The sequence below is a fragment of the Drosophila subpulchrella genome, chromosome X, assembly GCF_014743375.2.
Source record: "Drosophila subpulchrella strain 33 F10 #4 breed RU33 chromosome X, RU_Dsub_v1.1 Primary Assembly, whole genome shotgun sequence".
In the NCBI taxonomy this organism is placed as follows: domain Eukaryota; kingdom Metazoa; phylum Arthropoda; class Insecta; order Diptera; family Drosophilidae; genus Drosophila; species Drosophila subpulchrella.
The window spans coordinates 11,687,144-11,707,373 of record NC_050613.1 but is presented as its reverse complement, the minus strand read 5'-3'; the positions used below and the strand labels follow the sequence as shown (position 1 = coordinate 11,707,373).

Genomic DNA, 20,230 nt, shown 5'->3' with positions numbered 1-20,230 from the left:
GAAACGGCACCACCCCTGCGAATCGCAAGTGTTGTCTCGCTCTAACGCGCGAGCGGGTGCTCGTTGTCCACCCCCACATACGCACACACACATGACCGGCGGCAAATAAACAAACGCCCGGTTGCCACCCAACAACAACAACAACAGCAACAACCCACCACCACCACCACCACCGCCGCCGCACCACCCAAAAACACCGTTAAGAAAGGGCTGCGTTGGCGTCGACGTTGCGTCGGCGTTGACGTCGTCGTCGCCGACCGAAAATCAAATTGCCAGATTGGCATTAAAGTGCAAAAGCCTGAAATAAAATTGAATTATCTGCAGTCGCTCGCAGGACATCGTCGCGTTCGGACATGTTCGCCTAAGCTCAAGCTTGCTCCGGAGTCGCCACTCTCTCTCTAGCACTCTCTCTCCCTGTCTCTCTCTGGCGCTGTGGCGCTCTCTTTCAAGCAAGCTTTCGTGCTCGCTTGCAACGCGTTCGTTCGCGTTCGTTCGTGTTCGCTCGCGTTCGCCCGTGTGGGTTGTCCGTTATTCAAGTGTGTGTCTGTGTGTGTGTGTGTGGCGTGGCGTGTGTGAGCTTGTCTGTGTGCCTTGTCGCACGCTGTTTTGTTGTTGCCCGCTGGACAAAAGCTGCCGCGCTGCTGCAGCGACGCCGCCGAGAGCAGCGGCAGCGAAGACGCGCTCGCCGCTAAAACGTCGCAAGTAGTCGCGTACTTCCGCCGTTACCGTTAGCACCACACACAAAACGGAGCTGCTAACCGCTAGACTACAAACGCCGCCAAAAACCCAAAAAAAAAACAACACCGCTTTTTACCGTTAGCCGTCGCGGCCAATCCAACCAACTCCCCGAAAACAAAAACAAACAAATAAAAATACAAGAAATATAAACCAAATTACATACTCAACTAAATCAAAAATACATACATAAACACACTTTGTGCAATTTTTTTCAAGTGTCTCCGGCGTGTGTTATCAAAAAAAAAATCAAAGAAATAAATACAAAATCCAATTGGTTTTTACACATACAGCCCACAAAAAGCCAATTGGTTTTCCATTTTTTTCCTATACAAATACAAAGCCGCGTGCGTTTGTGACAACAACAACAACAACAAAACTGCCAAACAAACAAAAAATCCTTTAAGAAATCAAACAAAGAGCGCCCCCGTGGAAAAGGTTCCTATACTACAGTTAAAATCACAGATCACAAAAGTCATACGGAAAGAGGAAGAAAAACCCAAGTGACAAGTGTTTTACTAATATCTAATACTTTTTTTTTTGAAAATGGCAGCCCTGGAAAAGCCCCCAAAAACCAAACTGAAGCTGTCTGATTAGAAAATTTAAAAGCTAGAGGATTCCAATTAGTGAATGTGTGATTTTTTTTAAACCAAATAAGCAAAAAAAATCGAGGCACGTGCAATATAAATAATTGAAAAGGAAGAGGAGTAGTAAAACAATAACTTAAAGAACCTTAAAAACGAGATCGGCAGGACATTGCCCTTCGCTGGGTTTGTGTGCCTGTGTCTGGGAAGTTTGAAAAACACCTTCGGAAACTGGAAACAAAAATGAGAATTAAAATGCCCGCGGTTCGAATTGCACAAGGTAAGTGGAAGTGGGATGGAATTGGGACTGGGATGGTAAACTTTTCCAGCTGGGACATCCCAATTGGGATGTTTTTTTCGTTTTCTTTCCGGCAAAGCTCAAACAGCTGATGGAAGTTTTTGTCAGGTGCTGATGAAATTATTATGGGCTAAGGAACGTGGGTAATGGGTTATATTAAAGGGCTTTAAAACGCATAAAATCATTTTTGGTAAAATATCTTGTTTTAAGTTGTTTGATTTTATTGAGGCTTATTTAGAGCAGCAACAGCTTTAAGATAGCTTTGATTTTAAGGTATTACTTAACACATTTAGTATTATTTTGGGATGTATTAAAAAATAACCCGAAGTGAAAAAATCGGGGTCACCATTTTATTTGGGATGACTTGACCACTCAACAATATTGTTAATATTACAGCTGAATCTTAACCATATAAAGGTAATACAGTAATCATCTAGTTGGTAGAGATAGGGACTTGATAACTGGACATTTCTACAAATATTGGGGTCACCACATCCATACTACCCATTTGCTAGACAATTAGGATGTGTTTGCCTATGGTCAGGCCATATCAGTCGACCGTGTCACACCTATCGTACACCCGCACCCCTCTTCGTTGCCATATGGAAGGTCTCCTCAGCTCGCTTTTTTTTGTTGTTTTGTATCTAGTCGAGTTATCGCGGTGATATCGCCATGCCTAAATCAGAGCCCGCCTAGGTGTGTTTTGCAATGATTTTTCAGATTTCTTTTATTTCCACTCACTACGAAGGTAAAGTAAAATTGTTGTTCTAAGAAATTGCCGTATTTCCCCGTGGTCATTCCGTGAACATATGTTACAAATTGTTGCGATTATTTGGACACTGGTCGAGTGGAGGAGTCGGAAAACGGCTTAGTTCAAAGAGAAATCAGGGCCGTAAAGCCATAAAAAGCTGGTATAGCGGGCCACATTCATATGCCCTGGCCATATCCATATCATTGTCATAATATGGATTGTCCCGCGCCATAAAGTCATAACTTCATTTTTTTCGCTCGCTTTTTTTTGGGGCCCGGTTCGCGGGCGGTTAGCTGTATTTTTTTTTTTTTTGCACAGATTTTCCATTTGCCGAGTGAGCAAGCAGTGTTATCAATCTTATCTAGATAGCAACACAGAGCGAGTGGACAATGACGCACTTGACTCGGCCAGTTGCCCACTCCCCAGTTGTATAGATATCCGCCTTTTGGAGCCCCTCTCGATCCCATCCCCATGTCGTCAAACAATTTTAATTGCTCACAAAGTTGTTTGCTGTTCTGGGTTTTTTCTCTTCGTTTTCGGTCTATTTGTCTTACAAATCAAAATCAACAAAGCGGGGTGGCTCTGCCGCCCTTTTTTTCCAGGTAATATATAGTGTGTGTGATAAGAAGAGGCCTAATTGCTGACGATCGGAGCTTGGACGTGTTTTCCAGATGGAGAGCATCGGACCCGGAGTGGTACAAACCCATCCTTATCGATATCTATTGTCCCCAAAATTGCTGTTGTTAGCCCCGTTCCAGCGCACCCACCCATCCCCCCAATATCCATTCTATCATAATTAATTGCTACAATTTCAATTTCGATTCGTTTTTTTTTTTTTTCGTTTTTTTGTTACCCCAACCCTCACGATTTTTTTTTTTCGCTTGTTGACATTTTTCTTGTAGTGGGAATCTTTTTGATCTCCGGCAGCAACAAAAACAATATGAGTTTTACAGCATTTCGTCATGCCGCCCATGGGTGCTCTTCTTATCGGGAACATGGGTTAAATGGGGTGGCTGCGGGGGAGTTGTGATACAATGGGCCTGATGAGTAATTTCCGAGAACAAGTCGCAATGTTCATGTACGACAAGTTATTGAGAGTGCCTAAAATGGATGGGATGGTATGGAATGGGAGGGGTGTTAAACAAGAAGGGGTGAAAAGTAGGGAGATCTTAGGAACTTGAGGTTCCAATTGGAGTCGGTTCTTAAACCATCCCATATGTATTATGATATGATAGTATAATATTCGACTTAAAAAGAGAGAGGGTGATAAAGTTGGCAAATCCTAGGAACTTGAGGTACCAATTTGAGTCGGTTTTTATACCATCCCATATATTCCAATTTAAAGCCTTTAATATAATGATATGATATGATATATCATCAGTTTCTGAAAACCAACCAGAAACCCAAAATAAAACAGTTGGCTGAAACAGTTGGCTGGTTAAAGAATCGGTGGCAATTATTATATTTAATAAAACAACACAAAAGGGGGTGAGAAAGTAGGATGATCTTGGGAACTTGAGCTTCCAATTGGAGTCGGTTCTTTTACCATCCCATATCTATTATGATATGATATGATAATTCATAAGTTTCTAAAACAAACAACCAATAATAAAACAGCCAACTAATCAATGAATCGATGGCAATTATAATATTCGATTAAACAATAAAATTTCAGCTGCCGACCAGTTAATTCCTGCATATCCTGCAGGCCGTTTAGCTTGGGTGAACAAACATCCTGGCGGGTATGGGGATTTTGGGATGGGGTTCGATTCTATATGGTCAGCGTTAATCGAGCGGCACGCTTTTGGCTTCTGGGTACACCGAATGCACCTGCCCACGTGCCCACACTTAACCCGCTGTTAACTTTTAACCCTTAACCCCCCGCTTTGACTGACTGACCAGGGGGTTTTGGGTTTGTTTTTTTCCAATGGGTGGACATCTCACGGTCGTCCTGGCGCCTGCTCTTCTTTTTTGTGTGGCTGTTTTTTTCTTTTCTTTTTTTTTTACCAATTTAAGCTTTAGCCTTTTTAGGTACCTTGGGTTTTTCTTTTAATTTGATTATCGACCAAACAGTGTCCATTAAATGAGCGACCGACCGACCAGGCGACCGCTGCCTTTTTTGTTATCCTGCTCCCGTTCGCCATGGCAACGTCCTCCTCGCGTTTTCAGCCGTTTGCAATTGTTATAACAAATAACAGAGGTGCCCCGTTCCATACCCATACCATATCACCCCATAACTCCCAAAAAAACACCCAAAACACCCACTCTCCGAGGGTCCTGCACCCGCAGTGTCAACGTGTCGTCATGTGGACGTCAAACTTTTGTCCAGCTGCGGCCGCAGTTTTGGATGTTGGCTCCCAAAGGGGGTAGAATGGAGAATGGGCAGGGGAATAGGGATCTCCGGGCGGAATGCCAACTCTCGTATTTATGTATAATTAAACTGCTCGCAGATAGGACACAGATAGGGAAAAATGTCCTACAAATTATGGGTAAGAAACTTTTACTAGGTACTGGACTCAACACTACGATAAAGCTAAAAACTAATATTCAATTAAATAATAGTGACATATTTATAAGCTTTTCTTTCAAAACTCCTTAAACATTCTCATTATCATTATCAAACTTATATTAGGTTAAATAAAAGTCACATATTTATAAGCATTTTTTTAAATATTCCTAAAACATTCTTCCTATAATTATCTCAATATTCATAAGTTTATATTTTAATTGCATATATTGGTATTTAAAAATTGTATTGGATCAGAAAATGTTAAAGTGTTATAAAGTGTATTTGCACTTTATATATATTTATAAGCCTTTGGATTTTGGATTTTTTAATTTATTCTAAATAGAATTTATAAATTTATAAATTAAATCTATTACTAGTTTTCAAAATTATATTGGAACATTTAACAACATTTTCGAATTACAGAACATATTTCGATTGTCTTCAATCATTTGGCATATCGTTTTATAACCTATCAGGCCTTTATCAGATTTCTATGGTATAATGAGCCATAAACTGTGGTTTTCACAGCCGTAAAAATGTTTGAAATACTTTTCCATTGCCTTAAAAGCTCAAGTGATTTATGGAATATTTTCAAATTGCTGTCATAGGGTTGTCATCTTTTCTTTCTGTGTAGAAGGAGTAACTGCTGGTTTTGAATGCTCGCGGGGGGCAAGGACATGGCGGATATAAATTGAAACTGGCCCGTTCTGGGCTGCTCAGCGGGAGAGACGCCAGCTTTGCTCACATGGTCCAGACACCGGTCCCCCTTTCCGCTCGAAAAAAAAAACACAAAAACCCCCACTGGAACCCCCTTTTTCTATGCCCTTTTCCCACTACTGCCACTGGCAGCATAATCAGCCACAACAGCGCTCAGCGAGTTACTTCCGCTGCGGCGAGTCTGAGAATTTAGACGGCGACTGAATCCGAATCTGAATCTGGAACTAAAAACCGAGGGCCAGGACTGCGATCCGCAGGACTTGGTCCAAACTGTCTCGCTAGGTGCATCCGTTTTGGCCAGCCCTGCATGTCCTGGGAAGTCCTACGAGTCCTGGGAGTCCTGTATGGCCCCCCTTCGCCCCTTTCACATCCCATTGAATTGTTTTGCACCCGCCTTTGTTTTCCACTCGGCTTTCGGCTTTTGTTCCGTTTTTTGTTTGCCGACTTTTTTAATTTTTAAAGTTTTTTTTTTTACTGGCACAAAAAGCGAATAAGTGTGAATGCCTTGCTTGTTATTCGCTGACTTTTATTAACCAGCTTGGCTTTTCTGATTTCGTTTTTCATTTTACGAGCAGGGAAATCACAAAGGTGTGAATAAAATCGAATTAGTTGGTGCCATTTATTCATTATTTTATTATTTTTAATGTATACTTTAAATAAATAAAACTAGAATTTAAGTAAATTTTGCTTGAATAATTTGTATGCCCATTTTATGAGTAAACAAAAAGAAAGAAATAAAGATTTTGGTAAGAATCAGATAGCATACCATACCATTTTGTATTTTTAAATTGCCCAAACAATGATAGTATTACCCTGCAAATAGCAGTAAATAATTCTGCCTAATTCTGTTATTATTATTTTATTTGGACAGCCAACTTGGCGTATACTTAACCATTGCCAAGTGTAAACAAAAATAAAAAGAAAAAACCCAAACGGGGAATCCCGGAAAATGACCTGAAACAGAAGCTAACAAGTTAATGAATCTTTTACTCTCTTCCCGGCATTTGTTTTGACGCGAATTTTCTTAGGGGGTTTTTCTCGATTTTTTTGTGAGCTGGCTTTTCCTTTTTTTTGTGTTTTATTTTTTGTATGATTTACCTCCCCGCACTTTGGCAAACTTTTCACTTTCAACGGCCAAACGGGGGGTGGTGGTTGGGTGGTGCAGCAGAACTTGGCACCTTTGTCATAGTTAGAGCACCCCGAACCCCCCAATTTTCCCCCGCTCTTTTTCTGTGTCTCTGCAAACACAATTTCTTTTACTCGCTTTTCTTTTCCTTTCTTTCCTTTTTTATTATTTGTGCATTTTTTTAACGCGTAGCCGGCGAGCAAAACAAACCGCAAAATGTTCGAAGGCGAACATCTGACTGTGAGTGATGATGGGTGGAGTATCCTGCCACGCCCCCGCCGCCCCACGCCGCCCCCTTTTATTTTTTTTCCTTTTTGCCTGCGCACGCGCTACAAATTTGCCTAGGCGCGAACGAAAATTTCAATGGGTTTTCCTTGGCTTTGCTTGTTTTTTGTTTACTATTTCCAGCACATCTGCTTGCCCATCCCCTGCGAGCACGTGCCAAAAGCGAACCGGAAATGCGGAAGATCCCCCAGTTTAACAGTTTAACGCACTAAAAAAAAAGATGGAAAAAAAAGCAAAATTATAGTTTGGAAATGAAATAATAATTATTTTGCATAAATTAGGCCAAGATCAAATAACTCAGCTGCGCAAGAGATGGGCGGGGTCTTTGCGAAGAAGAGAAGCTGCAGCGTGATTAGTTTCGGGCCGTGGCAGTCATTCATTAAGATCCACGGGCTTGGCAGCGCCTACGCAGTGTCAAAGAAACCCAAAGAAATCTTAAAGAGATCCAAAGAAACCTGAAGAGACCCAAGGAAATCTGAAGAAATCCAAAGAAACCTGAAGAAACCGAAAGACCGACCGCAGAGGAAGGAAGCGAGAAGAAGCCTCCAAAGCTCTCTGTGTTGACGGTCTTTTGTCTTTCGGGGTCTTTTTTTGTTTTTTTTTTGGTTTCTTCAATTCTTCAGCTAGGTTCGGCATGGGGTCTTCTTGGGCCGCGTCTTTTCTTCGCCTTTTGCTTTTAATTGAGCCAAGCAATTATTATTTTGCTGGCTCAGCGCGCACTCGCTCATTCATTGATCCGTTTGCTCATTCATTGCGTTTATAAATAGCCCGGGCGACCGAAGAGCAGATTGGAAATGCAAAGCCCACGCAATCCGTTGGATTGCCGGACCTCCGAAACCACCGAAACCTCCGATCCGATCCCCCGAGAAGTCGAACCCAGTCGGTGCACACACCCAGCTGTTGGTCTGGGTACAGTGCGTCTCGCAATTGAAGGTCTGGTTAAGGTTACAAAAAGATTGATATTCAAAATTATAAGTATTATCTTAAAAGCTGTGACAAACCTTAAATATACATATTATTTTGAAGGTGTTTTTAACTTTCTTATAACAAATTTTTAAATTATTCAAATATTTCTTAAATTTTGAAAAGAATATCTCTTAAAGATTATGTATTATTATGACCCAAGAATGGGTAATCAAATTTATAAGTCTTCGATTAGGGAACTGATAATACATACAGAAAAGCTATATTCCTATTTTCCTTTAATTAATTGTAAGATCTAAACTCTTTAAATTACCATCATATAATACTTTCATAACGCACTGTAGCTTCAAATATTGGTAACAATTTTCGGATTTGGATTACGGATCTCGGATTTTGGATTCTCCACCGTAGGCCATGTGGGTGTTTTGGCAGCGAATTCAATAAAAACTTCACAGCCAATGAGCTGGAGATGGAGATGGGGATTGGGATTGGGATGGAGATGGTGGCTGGGTTGCTGTTGTTTCTGGATGATTTTGGCATGTGACCAACTCCTCCTCGATGATTGCTGTCGTACTCCAGGTTGTGGGTGTGGGTGCGGCCAAAAGGCTTGGACGAATATATATAAATGGATGGATGGATGGATCTTGGTCTCCAACGTCTTCTTCCGCCCCTCATTTCGTGTTGCGCCCCGGCATAATTTAATTCAATGATTACCGATTTAAAACGAAACCAAGATGCGAATCCAAATCCAAAAAACCGTATGTGCGTTGCCCCGGCACAAATAAATAAATCAATCAAAGGCCTCTGAACGTAAAGATTGAGGTCTCTGGAGGGATTTTCGAGTCGGTTAGGGGGTAGGTGAGGGACTCTAGAGGTTTTCAAGGGGGACCCCACCTCAAATGCATGCGATGGTTCTTTGGGTCCACGGCACTCCCCATTTCCGTTTGCCAGCGATTTATATCAGCGCTTGGATGGATGCCCCATTCCCCAATCCCCAATCTCCAATCCCCAATCCCCAATCCCGATTCCCTCGTCATCTTTCTCTCCCTGAGCCCCACGCATCTTATCAGCATAATTATTATCATTAAGATGCCATTGTCACATTGCATTGCACACCTTAAAGTGGAGCTGGATCCAGAGCCATCGAAGGGGATATGCAGCTGGGATGGCAGCAATGCGTTGGATGACGTTGGATGATATCCCTCCTCCGGGGAAAAAAAGACTGGGTGGAAATGATGAGGGAGGAGTTGTGGGGGAAGTATCGACTTTTTCCTGTGGGAGGAAGTGGGTGATGCGGGACTTTTCTTATAAATTGCTTGCATCATTTCGATGCGTATTAAAGGTGAAGTCAACAGAAATATAATATATATAATTTAAGGTGGCATTTATGTTCTATTAAAGAACTTTATAAAGAACTTCAATAAATATATATTAAATTTTAGGTATAAAGTAAAGGTTTGGTCAAAGTACTTCTTCTAAACATAAGTCACCTTGAGTACATAACATTTTTCCAAAGTGATTTAGTTTCTGAGATGCATAACTTATTATTTATAACCTTTATCTCATCGTGAGTTTAGTGAGTGCAATCTTTGGCTTGAGATCTCTTAACTTTTGACTCCATCCTATCCATATTTCAGCTCCAGCTTCTTCTCTATATACATAAGTATAACCACATATAAGCATATAGTGACTATCTGATTTTTTGCCCATCCCCATATATAAATGCGTCTTGGCTTCATTTTCCATGGGCACGCGTTCGTTTCGCTGCGTTTCAATTGCCCCGTTTCTCGATTCGCTCGCTCGCCATTCGCTGCGCTTCCCCACCCCTTCTCTACCCCTTCCCCAGCCCACTTTTCTGGCCCCCACCCACCTCTGGCCCACCTTTTCCCAGCCCACTCTCCATTGGTGTGCGTAAGTGGCTCTCTGCAGTCTCCAGTCTACAGTCTCCACACAGAAAACAATTTTGGATACCTTGTAATTTAAAGATACTATATTTATGTTTATCTATGTGATCTGATGTGATCTTAAAATAAAATAAATACCTAATAATAAATTATAGCCTTATGATAAAACATTTCATAAAAAATATAATGAACCTATAATCATAACAACCCCTATAGCTTATCTTAAATTCAAAACATCAATATATGATGGGAATGGTTTTTGTTTTGAATATATTTTCTATTAAATAGTATAATTTGAATAAAATAACCCTATTAAACCTAAAATCTATAGAGAAAAATCGTATTGAACTTATAGTATGGGTTCCGAAACGATCTTATTCTCCCTCTGTAGATTTTCTCCGCGATCCCCAAAGACGCGCTCTGATCTTTATTATCCGTCCGTCCACTTTGCTCTGCTTCGCTTTGCTGGCTTTTGCTTTTGTTGACGCCTCCCCTTTTTTATTTATTCATTCAGTTTCCAGTTACAATTCCGCTGATAACTTATTTACTCCGGGGGCTTTGGGGCTTTGGCTCAGGCTTTTTTTTTTGGCCCTGCCCGGTTCGGGCCCGATTCGCCTTCGTGTCGTGTCGATCGGTGGCGTCTTCGTTGGCGATCGGCTGTTCGAGTAATAGAGAGAGAGCGAGAGAGAGAGAGATACAGAGAGAGAATATCGGTTGGGGGGACAACAATAGCAACAACAACAGGTTTTGTAGTACCCCTACCCCTTTTTTAATACCCTCGCACTGCCTTATCTGCAACTGTATTACGATATTTGTTATTGTCTCGGCTGCAAAAAGCTAAAACTGCTTCACACCTGTCTGTTTGTCGATCGCCGCTGCCCCCTCTCGCTCTCGCCCGTCTCTCTGTCTCTTTCCCCCCAGCTATTTGCCTCTCTTTCCGAAGATCTGCCCACTCTTTCTCCATTTGGCTTGTGCGTCTGTGTCGTTGGACTTTTTGATTGGCCAGACCTTGATAAAGCCAACGTAAAATGGAAAAAAAAACTAAAAAAAAAATAAAACTCGGGCCAAGCCCAGCGGTCTCTCGTCCTCTGTCCCGCTCGCGCACCCACTCAATGCCCGATCGCCCCGTCTCTTTCTGGGCTTGGCCACAGCATCGTCATCGTCTGCGATTTTCGATCGAGATTTTGCGATTTTGTTATTGCGACTGCGCAGCTTGCTCTGCTCTGCCCCACACACACACACTTCCAAAGGGGAAAACGCCATTTTGGAATGCCTACAAGAAATTCATATTACAACAAAATCCAAAAAAATTACATCTTTAAGTTCCTCTCACAGCTTGAAGTCGCCCAACTCCATTGGCTGAAAAAATAAGGGGTTAAAGGGTTCGACTGGTCAGAAATGGAACGAAAAAGAAATCGCTTTTGGGTTCCAGAGATCGCTCAAGATCTTGGTGAACTTCCCCATTTTAAGTGTTGATTTTCTTAACAGTCAAAAAGCATTTTATTTTTAAGTATTACTTAAGCTCGAATTTAAACTATAAATCATAAAATAAAATTTTGATAATTTTTATAACACTTATTTTTATAGATATCCCTCACAAATGATCTGTGTTATAATTTTATTTCAAAGGGAAAGACATTTTCTTAACAGTTTTTATGTATTTACTAAATTCTGTTGAGGGTACTTCCGTTTCCTGAAATGCCAAGATAAGAAAAACATTTTTTGTTTATAATTTTGTATTTCCTAAGATTTTTTTGTTGCGATCATAATAGATTTGGTCATTCCTTAGCTATATTATAATTTTCTGCATTTGTTGTATTTTAAATAAATATTTTTACTTGCTGTGTAAATAACTAGATCCTAAGACCCTTAAAAAAACTGAGTTGCGCTGACCTCGGGAAGTCAAGAGGTTCCTAATTGAATTCCCAGTTGGACTTGGCGAACAGTTGCCAACTTAGCCGCCGGTTCTGGCCAGTTTCCAAGAGAGCTCGGGCCACACAAAGTGCAAAGGCCTCTCCTTTCTGGGAAAATTGCACATGGGCAACTTCCTGCAGGACGAACACATATGCGTATGAGTGATGTGGCTGCATATGTGGATGGAATTTATGCATCAACAAACACACAGACAGCTACAGATACATCTACAGATACAGATACAGACGAAGAGAAGCAGAGGAAGATGGAAAGCCAAGGGAAAGCCAAGGGAAAAGCAGGAGAAGAAGGAGGAGGTGGAGAGGCAAATGGAGGTGGTGGATCCTTTTGGTCTCTTGGTCCTTTTACAGCCTCATTTGAAGGGAAAAGCGGCAAAGGCAGCACCATTGTTGGGCGCAAGTTGCGCATAATTGAAACATAAAACGCTTGGACACCAATTCACAAAAGGCCAAAAGCACCACCCACCTCCCCACTTGCACCACCCACTCATCCCCCATTTTGCACCACCCACTTTTGCATTGTGCGAGGCCAAAGAAAAGAGACAATTGTGTGTAAGAAAATGCAAGCAGAGGATCCAACTCACACTATTTACACGTATGCATTTATCCCCACACATATATGTATATGAGTGTATGTATGGGTGCCCTATTGTGTGAGTGTGTGTATGATTTATGGTGTTGTTGCTGTTGTTTTGAACGATTTGTTGTAAATTGAAGAGTGCCAAACCGCATATTTGAATATGGCAGCTGTGACTGGCTTAAAAGGCAAGACCTGCAGGGGGTTAAGAGCGGGCAGTCGAGGGTTAAAGGAAGCTAATGATTCATATGAATTGCGAAGAACTGAAAAAGGTCTTGAGTTGCACAATTCTTCACTGGTAAAATTATTAAAATGACAAGATAGAATAAATAAAGTTACATATTTGAAAAACGATTTATAAAACATAAGATATTTTGGGAAATGAATATATTATATTAAGTTTACCAGTTCGAAATGCAGATCTTTCCCCTTGACCAGGAATTGCAGAATAGTATCCTAACCCTTAGAAAACCAGGAGGTGATGCCTCAGCAGATTGGTGGGATTCATGGCTTACAGTGGTCTTTTGACCTCCAGTTAAACTGCCGAAAAAAAGGAGCTCCGATGATGGCACAAGATTGAAAATAGGAGGTGAGGGCGGAAGTTGGAGGCAGCTGAAACAGAAACTGCTACAGAAACAAGAGCAGAACCGAGACTAAGACCCAGGGCACCAGAACACATGTACAACCTAAAAAGGCACTGAGGGAAAAAAATATTATGATCTCTAGTATTTGAATGTGATGTGTCTATAACAATAACTATAAAATTCAACTTATGCTGGTATTAAATTATAAGGAAATGTAAAAAAATATATTTTGTAAATAAAGATACAAAGATACATTTGGGCTAGGACTAAAAATAATTATCCATGCTATATTTAGTTGCAAACTATGTTTTTTTTTCGTAGAAAACCATTCTTAAAATATATGAAAAAACCTCAATTAACATTGTAATTTCTTCCTGTGCAGCAGATTCGCCGCTCCAGTCGAACGTTTTCGCTACTTTCATTTGTTCGCAATTTGTGTCCTGCCCTGCGGTGTCCTGCTCCTCCAAATCCCCCCCCTAAACCCCCCATTTGGCTGCCAGTTGCGGTTAAGTTCTCCAAATTGCAGTCAGCAGTCTGGCCATAAACCCCCTTCTTTGGGTTGGAAATCGGTGGGGTAACATGGCCGGCAAATACATAACATCCTCGGGTGGTCGGGTGCCGAGAGGGAAAGGGGTCTGGTCATGAGTCTACTGCTGGTTCTGCTTCTGCTTCTGGGTCTGAGTTTCGGATCCTGGATCCAGGATACTGGAGACTGTCCAATAAGTGGCAAAAACGACGCGTGCTATCTAGTCATCTGCAGATGGAGTTGGGCGTTCGATGGGCGAGATGTTTTCGGAATGGGAATGGGAATGGAAATGGAGTCCCAGAGTTCTGGAGACCCGGAGTCCTGCAGTCCGGAGTCGATGTCTCTCCGCCAGACAACGTCCGAGGTCCACTTTTGTGTGGATATAAGTTTGGGTAGCTAAAGGAGGAGACTCGACTCCAACACGAATCACTCAGCCGCAGCGCATAAAGTTCAAGTTGGGCGATTCCCGGGGAATCGTTGCCAGGCAGCCGCCTTCAAGGATATAGAATGGGGATGGGGATGGGGATGGGGATGGAGTTCAAGAGCTGTGTCCTACGTAGCTGGATACCAAAAACTCCTAGCCGGCAAATAAAATCAACAAAATTCAAGTTTTTATTGTTGCCTTGGGGAGGAAGGAAGGATTCGAAGGATGCGCCTGCAGTTCCAACAAGCCAGCACATATGTATCTGTATCTTTGGTGCGGTGGCTGCTAAAAATCTATGTGTATGTGCATCTGGAACGTGTACTATCAACGTCATCGGCCACATTTGGTCGGCGTCTGTCCCTGGCGGGTTTCTCGGTTTCACTAGGAGCGTCAGCCGAGAAACTGAGCCACCCTAAAACCACCCCGAACCACCCCATTTGCCTCATCTTCATCGGCATTGCACATCGTTTAAGTGTCGCATCCGGCTGTCCGAGTTCGACTTCAACTTCCACTTGGAGTTCGAGTCCGAACGCAAGGACCTGCAGAGGAAGGACCCAACGAACCAACCAACCTAACCACCCAACCACCCACCCCAAGAAAGGCCCCCCAAAAAACCCCTTCCCCCAGAGAAAGCAAACATAACCCGACATTGGGGCGCTATTGATTTTGGCTGGAGCTGAGTGTTGTCCACAAGGGATGCGAAGAACGCCCCCGGGGGTTGGGACCCAAAAAACCAGGGACTTCTGGCTATTGAGATGGAGCCTTCGGATGGAACTGGAACTGGACGAATGGGCGTGTGCGGTCAGTGGGGATGTGTGTATGTATATATGGATGTAGGTACATACCTCTATATGCGTATGTGGGTCCGGTTTGGGACTCCGCCCATTTGGCAATTTCGGTAAATGAGAGTCCATATCTTGAGTGGTTTTTGCCAGGGGAAGAAATGTGCTCGGAAATTTTGTATTTACTTGGAATCGGTTATCTACATATTTTGAGATACATGACTTTTATAAGTAACTAGCAAGGATTTAATTTCATATGATGGCTTAAAAAACGATTGTATTTCCTTAAAGCTGTTTGTGGTCATTTAAACACTACAAAAAGAATATTTGGTTAAAATTATAAAGCAGTAGCTTTACTGGTTTGAGCTTTGTATTGATTCTTGAAATGGCTATTGAAGTTTTATATAAATTGAAGATTTGGGATTCCCTTTTTTTTAAGTGTTAAGTTTTATTTTTAATTTTTTTCTTCAAGTATATATTCATAACTAGTTCCAAGTGGATAGAATCAATTACAATAATTTGCTGCAAATACCTTAACTTGGTCAGATGGCAACCGCAATGCATCCTATAAATAAAGGGATACCCATCTTCCCACCTTCTCACCTGTGCCCGAGGCATCGCCCGTGCCCTGAAGCCATTTAATTGCCGCCAGTCGGCAGACGACAGACGACAGACGGAACTCCTGACCATTTCGACCTGTGGCTGGCGGAGATTAGCTCTTCCTCGACTAATAGCCAAGCCATAAAACAATACCAGAAGGCAAATCAAATCGAGGCGGGGATCGTGTAACCGAATTGTAACTGAGACCCTGGACCACGGGCCACATTTTACAATTTTTTTTTTTACCTTTATTTGCAATCCTCCGAGGAGCCACCAAGTTGCAATGTTGCAATTTTTGCCAAAGGGAGTTGAGACAACTTTGACTTATTGCTGCGACAGATACAATTACAAACGATGGGCTATATGGCCTGGCCTGCGGGTCTTGCGGTCAATGAATGAATGGCTGAATGGCTGGATGAATGAATGAATGGTCCACATCCACATCCACACTCCACTCCCGAGACTCCATAGACCCCATCCGTATTCCAAACTCCAGACCCCAGACCCCAGACCCCAGACTAAAGACCTAAGGCTACAGACTTGAGACTTCAGACCTCAGGGCCAAAGTTTTCTCACCTTTGTCTGTGCGATCGATCGGAAGCGATGCCAATCGCGATTTGTTATCACGGCTAACGATGGACTGCATAGAGCGAAAAGAGATTGAGAAACCCTATATATAAGTATATACGATTATATGTATATAGGTATATATCCGTATCCGAGTTGTAGGATCATCGAACTGTTTATTTTTTTTTCTCTTTTCTTTTTTTTTTCTTTTCTGCGGTGGGGATGCGGAATCTTCAGCTTTAGCCATTGTCTCACTTGGAGTCTGAGTCTGGGCTAACTTATTGCGGTTAACCGAAAGTTGTCTATAAATTATTAAAATTGTCTCATTATTCATATGGAATACAATAGATTTCATTTACGTTTCATTTTATTGCAACAAACAAACAAACAGCAGAGCGGGCAGAGCAACGAGAGCCGCAAGAACCGCAGAACCGGTCTCAGAGACTCAGAACTCTAAGGTGAACTAAGACTAAAGCCCAAACCAAACTGAACCAAAGCGATCTGAACCAGACCAGGTCCAATTGCCTTTGTTTAGCTCGATCTTCTAGTTGTTGTTGCTGTTCTTTTAGGGGCCAACTGGGGGCTTGAGATCTTGGCCAGGCGGCCACTTCAGACCCGACACTGAATGCGTGGGAGAATCTTAATGACACACACCTGAGCTTCGGGCCCTCCAGGTGCCAAAACCTTTCGTGCCCTGTGGTCCGAGTAAAAGTTGGCCACTCTTTCTGTGTTTATGGGAACAATTTAAATCATATAAGGGAAGTTATGGATATTTTAAGGATGTTTTTCAAATAACAAAGCTCTTAAAGGGTTTAGTTATATTCTTACGGATGTTTCTAAGGTAGAGTTTTATGATTTTGTTTTTAAAGATTAAAAATGTTAAGTAAAGTAGATATAGATATAGACATATTTTTTATAAGGTTAAGGATTTCTGGATTTTTTCGTATTATTTTTTTTATAAATTAAGGTTTCGAACTAGAATCCAATTGGAATCTTCTAGCATAGTAATACTTTTGATTATTATAATTGGGAATCCTAAGATTAAAGTCTCTTAAACTGATAATATTTTTGTAGAACTGTTTCCCAAAATTAACCCTATACTCATGCCAAAAATTCTCCCCTTCTATATATTTACAGGTGAGTTGCTCTTGAAGAAAACCCCCCCATAGTTCCCCAGCATTTTCGTGGATGTCATGGGCTGAGTATTAAGTGTATAAATCGGGTCCTTGGCCGCGGTCGCTGTGTCAGTTGTTTTGGCATTTCAATCAGATGGGCTCGAACATGGCCCCATTACATTGCCAGCGCGTGTAATCGTCTGGCCTGGACAAACTCCGGGGTCTCCTTCGGCCCGACTGGGTTGCCTCTAATTATGTAAGTCCAAAACCAAAACCAAAAGCTAAGAGCTAAAAGCTAAAAGCCATGGCCAAAAGCCGGGACTCGTTAGCTTGTTGGCCGGGTCGGTGTGTTTGAATCCCGATGACATCTCAATACCATGGAGCAATGGAGCAATGGAGCAGCCATGTCAAAACCTCAGAGGGCGCATTGTCAATGTCCGAGGTGGATGTGGATGTGGATGGGGATGTGGATGGGGATGTGGATGTCAGGTAGTTTAGCTGCTCGTGTTCCTAATTCTGTTGCCTTAGCTGCTGGGAACCGATCGGAATTTTCGTGCAGCGAAACGCAGGTTTTTCCAGAACAACTTTGATGCATCGTCGCTTAATTAGCATCGGAAAAGTTGTGGCCAGTGGGCGGGAAGGGGGCTGGGATGGGTTGCGATGGACTGGGATGGGCGGTGGGTACTACACCTAATTAGTGGCCTTGACTGGCTGACTGATAGATGGATGGATGGATGGATGGATGGTTGGATGGACGTTAGCCGTGGAATGGCATTTAACCTGCCCCGAAATCCAACTGCCAACAAGCTGAAAGTTCTATTCGTACACACTTACAGAAAAATAATTTGGGATTTTACAAAATTTGTCTTAGACTTCTTTTTAATAGTGTTTACTTCAAGTCAAATAATTTTTGAGATATAACATTTTTTTTATTTAAACAATTATAAAATTTAATTCTTTTTTAAATCTGAGAAATACTCTACCTAGATTTGTTTATGTAATATGTATTTTGAAAATATTAAGCATACCATTTTTCTTTTATTAAAAATAATATTTTAAGGATACCTGTTTTTTAAATTTAAAACCATGTAGATTAACTTAGCATTAAAATATCTCTATATACCAATCCAAAATATTTCTTTCTGTGCATTTTGTTTGTCACCGGCTGACTTACACGACATCCAAGCAGCTGGAAAAAGCAGCGGGAAAAGCAGTGAAAATCGGGGAAGTGGGAGGGAGTTGTGGTAATGTTGCGTGCATGTCTTACACAATCCAAATCCCAGCGACGCCGTACGCAAATTTTCCAGCGACAAGTCGACGAGGGCGAAAACTAAGTGAAACAAATCGCAGCTGCAACGCAGCTACCTGCATGCCACACACACACACACACACACTGTGCACCACCCACTAGTGTTGCACCACCCTGCACCACCCAACCATCCAAAACCCCCCCGAAAATTATTGGAAGGTGTCAATGCAGGGCGAGAAGTTGTCAGCCGGCTGAATGGGGGCTGTCAGGGGTTAAGCTTGTGTGGCTGGCGGTTGTGGAGTTTGCAAATGTGCAAAATATACGAATACTAGTGCACACGAGTATGTGCCAAATTTTATCGGTGGGTGTGAATATGAGTGTGAATGTGAATGTTCATGGGCCAAAAAGCAGCGCTAAATCCAAAGCCCCACAAATACTCGGTTCAGTTCAGGCAGCTCATTGTTGGGCCATAATTTATGCTTAAATTTGCTTAATATTTAATGCGTGTGCGGCTGGAAAACTCAAATCAAATTCAATTATTCATAGCCTGTCAATTAACCTTAACTATGTAACTTAAGTCAATAAATAAATTAAAGTAGTTGTTGTTCAGTTGTATCAGTTAATCAAAAAAAATTAATTTTTCGATTGAATTTTGATTAATATAGATCCATAAATAAAATAAAATTTGTTTAACAAAAAAGATATAATTAAACAATACTTTGATGTTTCAAAGTTTTTTATTTTTCTTTCAGATTAGTTTTACAAAATTGATATATCAAGTGGATTTTTCTAAGTTATTGATTTTTATAACGTTACAATTTGAAATTGGAAACTAGTTTCAATAATTTTTTTTGGATGCTGCTTATTTTCCATAAGATATTTACAATTCTTCTTATAAAAAAGCTTCTTAACACCGAAATAAAACCCTAACTACATTTTGAAGTCCGAACTCTTTTACATTCGGATCGGTTTTACAAGATATATGAGGGCTAATAGTTCCCAGTTCCCTGTCGGTTTCATAAAATATAGGTATATATGAGGCTAATATTTCCCAGTTCCCTATCGGCTTACTAAAATATATATATGAGGCTAATATTTCCCAGTTCCCTATCAATACCATAATATCCCCTGACATCCCTAATTCAAGCCTCTTTCGCTGCACAATGGGGCGTGGGACTTAACCCACTCACCCTGCCATTTGGGCCATTGTCCTTTGGCCGCTTTCAAAGCTCAAATCCGATTGATACCCGCGGCGAGGATGAGCCACAAGCTCTTTGTCCTGTGTGTCCTTTCGATGGGTTGGTAGATGGGTGGGTGGTTGGGGTTCTATATGTATGTGGACTGTGGACTGCGGACTGTGCGGCATGTCCAACTTGCGGCAAGTGCGTGTAAATGCAAATGTTGCCAATGCTCAGCCGAAAATTGGATTGACAGCGCGGTGGAGTTGGGGATAGATGGGGGAGTCCGTCCTCCGCCGACTTAGTTAAATGCGCTATGCTCGTCCAGACCGCAGACGTGTCCCTATTTGCTTCCCTGCCCCATTCAGCTGCAAATCCTTAATACAAATTGCAAAGGCAACCGCGACGCAGGCTCAGCTTTTGGTCTGTTCAACATTGGTTGATGTTTTGCTGTTGTAACGATTGCCTCTGCGGTCGACTCTCAAGACGGTTGGTTGGTTGGTTGGTTGGCCAAGTCCAAGTCGGTCGGGCATTCAATGAATTCAATTGCCGACGACCGCAGACGGCAAGAGTCGCTGTGGACCCAAGCAAATGGCACTGGGTAAAAATAAAATAAAATAAAATAAGGTAGAGTAAAATAAAGTAAAATAAAATAAAATAGAAGAAACCCATGGCAGACAAAACCGAAACAACAAACCAAACTAACACGACGCCATCGAAGCTGCACTTTCAATGTTACCCTAAGCAATCTGCCAGTTTATGGGGCACTGCAAAAAAAACATTAAAGATATTTGGAATAATTGGTATTTCTCTAATAGATTTCGTTTCTTTTAGAAAGTGTACTTCAATAATACATTTATTTTT

The 20,230-nt window shown here is 41.7% G+C and overlaps 1 protein-coding gene across 1 annotated transcript in view; it reads left to right on the top strand.

Annotated features, from left to right (window-relative positions):
• Window positions 1-1,547: 1,547 nt before the first annotated feature.
• LOC119557348 overlaps window positions 1,548-20,230 on the top strand; it is a 50,277-nt gene continuing 31,594 nt past the window's right edge. Inside the window, exon 1 of the mRNA XM_037870085.1 lies at window positions 1,548-1,599. Within this exon, the coding sequence (XP_037726013.1) occupies window positions 1,563-1,599 (37 nt within the window). The 5' untranslated portion in view covers window positions 1,548-1,562. The remainder of the gene's footprint in view (window positions 1,600-20,230) is intronic.